A 9,236-nucleotide genomic window follows, 5' to 3' on the forward strand; every position below is an offset into this window, starting at 1 on the left:
TTTAAGGAATTCCGGGCGAAAAAGCATGTTTACAAGAAGAAAATTTGAATTCAAGCACTTTCAAAGCACCCTAAAATCCAGTATAATATCATCTGTTTGAACCATGTCTTTTGAAGTGCCAACAAGATTGTTAAAGGATAGACAACTGACCAAGGACGAAGAGCGATTTGACCAACTCACTATCAAATGAAAATAAAAATCAACTGTTTAAATTTCATAATTTTAATAACTTTTTTTTATGATCTATATCGTGTACAGTCATCTGTCACAATAAAATAGTGCTAGATGTCGAACGACCTCTACCATAACATTGCATACAGACAACCAATCACAATTCTTCTTACCTCATGATCTTATAAATAATACTTAAAAAAGTGAAGTCCAGCAGAATGTACTAAATTATAATACAATGCAGAAAAAAAGAGGTTATATAGCAAACGTTATAAATGTTGCCATGTTGTAGTATCAAAATTATAATGGATACAATTAAAAACATCAGGGGACCTACTTAAAGAACGAAATTACCAATATACAGAGAAAGTCGGCTAAGGGGACATTTTTAACAAAATTCAATCTAGTAAAATAATAACAGATTTGCTGGTTAACATTGAACAGATATTAAACTAGAAAACAAACTCAGTATGTTAAGTATCAAATAATGCCCTTCTGTATTAGGTCTACTTTTCATTTGCCACCAATTCACTTGCTTAAAACATTGATACCATTAGATTTTAAAACACAGGAGAGTCACATTTTTCAGTATTGGAAATTGTTCATGTTATCAAGCTGGTTATGCAGTTGTTCCTACATTTGCTAATCAGTAATGTAACTTGTCTAGAAGTCTCTCACAAATTGTAGAGAAAAGCCTGTGTAATGCAGTACGTATTTGAGACAACCAGCTAGGTTAGGTAATGTATCACTGAGAAGAATAACTAGATGCACCATTTCAGCCATTTTTACGCAATGACATAATAACCCTATCACATGCCCTCTTGGGCTCGAAATATCTTATTTTCTATCGATACAAAGGAGGAGAACAAAACTGTTTGCAGTTTCGGTAACTTAAAAAAATGTCCTGAATTTTTTTCAATTTGCTGAAACTTTGAGCTGTTCATCACTTCTATAGGCTACCCATGCTCCTAGGGCTTCCTTCAATGGTGTCAAGATGGCACACACCTTAACTCTCTCATATTCCCTGACAACAATGTAAAAAGAAACAATCATACTGTATAAAAAGGATTTCATATATACTCAGGGAATGGGTCTTTAATGCACTGCCATCTCGCATACACATTATCATCCACTTCAATACCTCTCATTGGTAGAGCGGGAAGAAACCCATCGATGCATGGTTAAGTTTCCCAGAGTTCTGTTCCCCCAAATCTGCTACCAAATTGACAATTCTCAATACAATATTGCCAAATTAAAAAGGAATAAAAAAACAATGCTGCACTTGACATGGACATCACATGTACTACACCTTGTCCAATCTTTAACAGTGAAACAGGCTACTAACGGCGTCATGTTGGGTCTAAAGCATCGACATGGTGGCAATTCTGCATACAAATGTCAAGGAATGGACAAACTGCTTTGTATTGGAAACAAAACATTTTCCGATTTGTAGCCTGGTTTCAATGTAATTCCCAATTTTTCGCTCAACACAATCCTCTTAAAAGGGTATGAACGCCAAATTTGGAAAAGCTGTCTAGAAAAAAAAAAAAAAAAAAAACAGTGTTCGCAACGAAAGAGCACTTCCAAACTGGTAGAATTCCTGTGGACATCACCAATGGAAGCTATAACTGAAAGGCATACTGGGTGGTGAATTCATATGTCCATCTCAAACTGTGGCCCATCTTCATGTTCTGAAAAAAATTTCAAAAATACATTAAATCACACAAGTATTGTTCAGTGTTTAATTCGAGACAGAAGATGTAGATGTATTCAGTTGAATTCAGTGCAAGGATATGTTAAATTCCATGACTCTTTTTGGTATATATACCAGTTTTGCTTTACTCAGCAACTCCGGATATCAAATGACTCGAGACAGAGTGCTGAAAATTCTCAGGTCCCAATTTTTTCCTTCTTTGTATTGCAACTGTGTATTTGCACTGAACTGGATTTATTACATATAAAAATTTTGAATTTACAAAAGGTATATGTAATATGTATCTCTCAAACCTTTGCATATATATGTAAGATACATTTGTCCCATGTGGAACACACATATGGATATCTCTATCCCACATAGGTCGTCGAGTGACCTCGGGTCCGGGACTACATTTTAACTGTGACGTCACTGGGAAAACCGTTCTGTTTTTTTTATATGTTCAATAACTTTCACAAATGCACAGTCACTGCATCATTTTTTCTATGTGTCATATGCGCAAATAAATAATTTTGATCATTGACCTGTAAATTCAGTCATATTGTTACTGATTGTCGAGAATTTATTTATACAGCGGAAGACTAAATACTTTTTAGCAAGCATAGGTGGAGGAATATGATGTGATGTCAAACATCAGTCGGCAGTTTCCAGAAAGCGGATCACCTCTGACAAACATTAATTTATATTTGTTGTTATCTCGACACTTTGACAGCTTATTTTTTATGGTATACCACAGGTATACCAAACTTTTTTCTCATCTTTCCAAATATGTTATTGGTTGTTTTGTCGGTTACCGAGAAAAAATACAAAGTTTCTATCTGGTTGTCCCATGTTGGATCAATTTCCCAATGCATTTCATGTTTTGACCCTTCATATTTCTGAGAAAAGGTGATTTGACTTCTGAAACCCCTAAAAGTCAGGGTCAACTGGATGCCTGGAGTACCTGCAGTACAATTCCTGCTCACTATTCAGTGTAAATCATATTTCAATTAATTCATTTTTCAATTCATATTATCAAAATACTTAAATTATTGCAAAATAATGTAATAACGTTTTTGTATGCAAATGATCGATACAAGCTGTGCACATCTATATATCAACTGGATGATGTACTTGTCTAAGAAGGAGCCAAACCCCAACACTGCCTATTCGAATACTCCATTTATTTGCAAATTTTCACTTGGAGAAAAAAATATGCAAATAAATGGAATCCACTGTATATGTTTTATTTGAATCGTCAGAAACTATCCCAGATATATAAGTTGAACATAAGTTGAACAAGAGTTGTCAAAATACAATATAGGTTGGCAAGCAGATTGAAATTCGGAAATAGTTTCTAAAAATTAGGTCAAAGGTCAAGGTCACAGTGAGGTCAGCAGTAAATAAATGTTGTGCAAATAAGAATGTCCCATCACAAAGAACACGTCAAATATGAAAGCCAGTCACCAAGTTTTTAAGTTTTTAAAATGTAACTTAGGCCAAGGTCACAGTCATGTTCAACAAGGCTGCAAAAGCATACATGCCATATTTTTGGGAGACCAATAAGGGAGATTGATGATTATTTTAAGGGAATTTTGCCTAAAATAAGGGAGATTTATGCGCGACATAAATATCGACATTTTTACTCAATTTTTTAGCAATTAACTAATTTTGAAAGTGATAAAGAATATTTGTATTTATTTTAGATATTAATCATATTGTATATGCAAACAACAAAAAGTTGTATAAGGTAAAAAATACAATAAGTATACATTCAGATTCTGATGATATGAATTTTTTTCTCGATTTTTTTTATGCAACACAAAAAGTTTCATAGCTTTATGCATATTGCATAACAGCATTTGAAAAGGGTATATTATAATTACATGTAGCTAAAGATTAAGACAAGCAAGTTATTCATTTATCAGTTTGGATTTTCTTAAAATTAGAAAGCTTGATCCACTCCGAGGGAACACATCAGTTGTAAAAATCACCATGAAATGTCCTGTGGGATACCTTATGTTGGACCATTTAGATATAAAAATATTCCAAGTGTGCAAGTGTATACATGAAATTATGAGAACGGAAGATGTTAATGTTAGGAGACTGCAGTAAATCTTATCACGATCATTCTAGATTTTGTATATTGTCTCTGTCATGGACTGTACAGTCATTGTAAACACCATGATTGACCACTTTGTAACGACCAACAGATGTGCTAATTTTGATAGTTTTCTAAAAGAAATTATCGGATTTCATCTTGCTATCACTGATCAACGATACACATGGTAAATGAAAAACACGTGTGATTTTGCGTCTGACCAGACTCTGTATCAATTACCATCATCAAAGTATGGTCCATAAAGAAAACAAACCATAATTCAAGTCTGTTAGCTAAGGGGGTTAAAATTGTTTGTAAGCGACTTGCCTTTATTTCATGGTGATAGATATTCTAGCGCAAACATTACACTAGCCAGAGCTTCGTGTGAAAGCCGTGTCCAACAGGCGCCATTTTGATTGAGTGATCACGTGAACAGATGGATCACGTGATCGCTAAATTTAGCCAAATCTCGCGAGAAAAACACTGAATTGTAAACAAAAATGGCGTCGGCAAAAATACCGGAGGGAATTACAAAATACGGGAATTTTGGCTCTCCTGCCGGGAGGAAATAAATGAATTGAAAATAAGGGAGATTTTGTCTCACGCCGGGAGGTATGGCATGTATGCAAAAGTAGTACCAGTGGAAATGTTCGTTGCAAACTTATCAAGGAACATGGCATTTTACATCATAAAATGTAATGTTATATATCCACATTACATAAATTTCAAATAGATTTTTCCTCAGGTTGTGCAAACCCACTGTGTCTTACCAGCCTTTTCTCCAGTTGGTTTTACTTTTTGATTTTCATCCGTAACATTGCCATTTTCCAGTGGCATATCGACAGTTCCCGGCGCTGTAACTCCGGGAATCTTGGCCATATTTGGTGGAGGACTCTTTGTCAATGGTGAGTTTCGACACTGCAGCAAGAACGAACGTTCGTAGAAAATCTTGGAACCTGTTTATTAAAATAAATAAGGGGAAATCATATTAAGCTGAATGTAATGTTAAACAGCGTCAGTTATAATTGTTCACTAAAAGACATTATCAAAACTAGTCAAATTTTGATATAACAAATGTATTGAGAAATGCCTAGTTTAGATGAACATATCAAAGGTCATAGGTGTTGTGCACAAGTGACTGAAATAAAGGGGAATTTAAGCAAGTATTATATCAATATAAAATGGCAGAAAATAGGAACTCCGTTTTAGTTCTTTTTTTTTTAATAATTCAATGTGCATTCCTGGATGTTTAACAGTATGATGATAATGTAATTTTCAGGAACCTGATTGACTTTGCTTTAATGTTCTTTTGAAGGATGCAGAATTACTTTCTTAAAGCTCACTTGATTTGACAAACTATGATCATGTTTAATTCTTAGATTGGTTGATCTTTGTGCTTGGTGAGGGACATTTTTATCAACCTATGAGGTGACTTTCCAATTATGCATGAGTTACCTCCCCATGCACAAACCATGCAGCAACTGTAATGACTCAATGATAAAGCAGGTCATTGTCTATGATCTTTGCATTTTTTCTATAATTTATCTATTTCAAACACGCGTCTTCAACAAATAAGAAAGCATCAATCATATTACTTAATTACAAATACTTTGGAGATCGAGTGTTGTGTTGTTCGAGTTTTTCTGAAGAAATGAATCCTTTGACTCATCGAGACTTCTCATGTAAACAACACAGGAATTATAAATCAAACTGCCTCACAGCATAAATTTGCCCCAAGGTAATTATATTGTACATTAAACATTATAAGGTATTAAAGATGCTTCACCTCCAACAGTGTAAAAAACATATTGACAATAAATGAAATTTAGTCTATTTAAGTAAAACAACATTTCAATCCATTATCATTTTTTGTCCATCTTCAAAAAGCCTTCGTGATTATGATTTAATTGGATTACGAACCGATCCTATCGACTCATCACGGTTAAATGAATCTAAATAAACACAGCTCGATCTCCAGCTGACTGACCACCGACTCGGCAGTGTCCATCAGTACAGTACCATACATTAAGGTCTACAGGTAAGGGGACTAGTGTTACAAGTTAAGTGGCCAATTAGGGACCGACTGTATATTATTGCATGGCTTCATCAAATCGGATCTGGAGTATACGAGGCAAAATGTAACAATGACACTAAGAAAAAGGGCAGTACTACAGGAAAAGGGGCAGGGCGCATTTCTAACTTTGATTTAATTAGGGGCAGGTCACCACGCCCTACTAATCTGACGTAGCTGGGACACTAGTAGTTACTTTTGTATACTGGTTGCAGATTTCATGTGACTACATCATTAATAATTCACTAAATACAGTTCCTCTTGATGAAATTTCTGAAAACATTTTTTTAAAAGAATTGATCCTTTTTTCTATTTTTTTTTATTATTATTCTTTTAAATTAACCATTGTTGTCAAATTTTAATATCAAAATGTAGCCTGAGGTAATTTACACCTGGGCAAGCTCATGTGGAATATCACCTAAATGCAACAAAAATGTCGCGATTTTTTCATGCACTTTCCCCCTCATTTTGGATGTGGAATGATCCCTGATTCCACATTCCCTCATTGGAGGTTTCAGGGGTTGACATGTATGCTATATTAGTCTATAATCGGTCTTGGACTTATAAACGTGCTAATTCAGCACCTATGGTGGTATACGCATAAAATATTCAAAGTGAAATACATAAATGAGAAACCGTGAATATCATTTTGATAGGTTTTAATCAATACTTAAATCAACTAATGCTATCTATTACTGATTTGAAGTGTTAACTACAGATAAGATTGTATGTAAATTAAATCTAATCAAAGTTTGAAACAAATAATCAACAAACCATATATTGGAAATCAACATTTATATATACATGGAAAATATGATTAAGTTTGATAAACAAATATCACGTGACCTCTCTACAAGGCCTCATTGACCCAGGTAAATATATTGCATGATGTAAACATCCAGTGCGTCATGAAGGTGAAGGTCAGATTCATCAAAGGGAAATTTTTATATAAATATTAGGACATAACAAAAATAGAAAGTAATTGTCCATGTTGTCAATTTCTTATCTTAACAAACTGTTTTCATTGCTTGCATGACGCAATCGTTCATCACATATGCATGCGTTAATGTTTGTAAAAATACTACGTACTGTAACCAGTTAGTTGAAAACTTGCTGACCACATGGTCTCTCTCAAGGCAAAAACAATATGGTGGCAAGCCTCATAGACAATTTGTAAAGCACTGGCATCGCTTTCGTCGCACATGACAGTTATTTACTCATACGCAGTTGTGATCTGGATATTTTCCAAGTAGAGTAGAGGCATCAATGAGGAGAAAAATTAGATTCAAAACAAATGTCACATGGTCCACATACGCCGCCATATTGGATTCTGCATGCCTTTGCATTTGTTTACGTTTGCATATCAAGTCACATAAGCATGCACCTTCAACGATATGCCTTTGATGTTTCATAAAAAGACAATAATATACAACGCACTTAGTACCGAATTCCAGTATGCATCAAAATAAAGTCATGCTTACCGCCTGGGGTAGTAGAAAATATGGATCCTCCAGGGGTCGTACTGTAATCATGAGGTAGCTGCGAAATATCGTTTAAAACTATACGTCTGCTTGGAATTTCTCGTCCTTTCAGTAACTGCTGTGGCGAACCTGACATTGACATTCTTGTTTACACGTAAATAATTGGCTTTATATGCCTTAGTCCGTTTCCCTGCTCTTTCCTGTTTCTCTCGTCAGCTGGCCTTGTGTTCTCGCTGATCTCACCTCTCTCCACAACAGAACTCGATCACATGGTCGGGGTCATGACACACGAATGCTCCAATCGTTAGTTTCCGTCAACTTTCGGATGATCGCGACCATTCCCACATCAGGTGCCCGTCGGTAATAGGGCCAGAGATCGGGAACTCATTGTTTTATTTATTACACGTAATCCCCACATCAGTATTTTAATTTATCGAGTAAATAGCAATTGTGATAGAAATAAACCGTAGTTATTGATCTGCAGCTAAATATATGACAAACTTTATGCGTTGCATGGCATTAGGTACATTATTTATTAAAAATTAAATACAATCAAATAAACGCTGGGTGACTAAAAACATAAGCGCTAGTTGGGAGATGTTCCTAGCTTAAGTGATTTTATCAATTCCATATTCCAGCATACTAGGTTTTATATTCTTTAGTTAACTGTTGATTCGTATAATAGTTATACATAGAGCAAATTACCTGTCTCCACTGTTAGGAAATTTGAAATTCTTATAAATGAACATTCAACTGATGATTGTAATAGTTAAGAAAAATAATTAACATGAATTGTATATCATATAATACTTTATGATTCACCTCTGTAATATCAGAATTGGTATGTAGGGATTTTGGGGTATCATTGTGATTGCTTTCATTACACGTATTAAAACTTCCCACCAACTCGCGCAGGTCCGGACATAGGCATGTCTGTAGTCTATAGGAAAGAGACACAGTTGTTTCAGCATAGACATGCCAGTACTTTAGTCTGTAGATCTTGTCACCTAGCTAGTTTAACTACCCAATTTCATCCAAGGTATATTTCTGATTGGAATGTTTGTCGTCTTAGAATTCATCGCTCGTGTTTTTCACAACTATATTTTCGACAGATAATCTTTATTTTGTTATAAGTAAGGCTCACCCTCGCTCGGCTACGTCGCAAAGATTAATATATTCAAAACAACTCGATGTTCAGGTACATTGTATAGGTACTGCCTCTATTATGCTCTTTATTTGGCCCAGATACCAGTCAGTATAATAATAACTAGTCTGCACTGACCTCACAGGCCTGCACTCAAACTAAAATGTAGGTCAAACAGATACGCTCTACCAAACGTATACACAATGAGCCTCAATGTTTAGCTGGATAAGAAATTCCTCTCAACAGTTAAAACAAAAAAAAAACAACCCAAAAACATCATACACCCTAACACCATATTTAACCGAAATATAAATTATTTTTGCCAGCAAAAATGGTCTGAAGTGCATGAATAAGATCATACGTTATAGCAGAGACATATATGTCTCTGGTTATAGTGACCCATTTACCATGTGGACGACAATACGACCCATGAGGGGTGCACGAGTACCCAAGTCGAGGTCAGGCCCAGGTCTAATCAAAGCTTCCAAATTAGTAAGTTGAATTCCATAACTTTTGATCATAGAAAAAAACTTATTGGACCTAAGAAACTAATCATAGTTAAGGAGCATTACTGA

At 35.0% G+C, this 9,236-nt stretch overlaps 1 protein-coding gene across 1 annotated transcript; it reads right to left on the reverse strand.

The window, feature by feature from the left end:
• Positions 1 to 206: 206 nt before the first annotated feature.
• Positions 207 to 7,784, reverse strand: LOC117329136 (eukaryotic translation initiation factor 4E-binding protein 2-like). The gene is made up of 3 exons (XM_033886888.1): positions 7,518 to 7,784; positions 4,736 to 4,921; positions 207 to 1,862 (listed from the first exon to the last, which is right to left on the reverse strand). The coding sequence occupies exons 1-3, from the start codon at positions 7,657 to 7,659 to the stop codon at positions 1,825 to 1,827; spliced, it is 366 nt and encodes a 121-aa protein (XP_033742779.1). The 5' UTR covers positions 7,660 to 7,784; the 3' UTR covers positions 207 to 1,824.
• Between the last annotated feature and the right edge of the window lie 1,452 nt (positions 7,785 to 9,236).

The sequence above is a fragment of the Pecten maximus genome, chromosome 1 (assembly GCF_902652985.1).
Source record: "Pecten maximus chromosome 1, xPecMax1.1, whole genome shotgun sequence".
In the NCBI taxonomy this organism is placed as follows: Eukaryota; Metazoa; Mollusca; class Bivalvia; order Pectinida; family Pectinidae; genus Pecten; species Pecten maximus.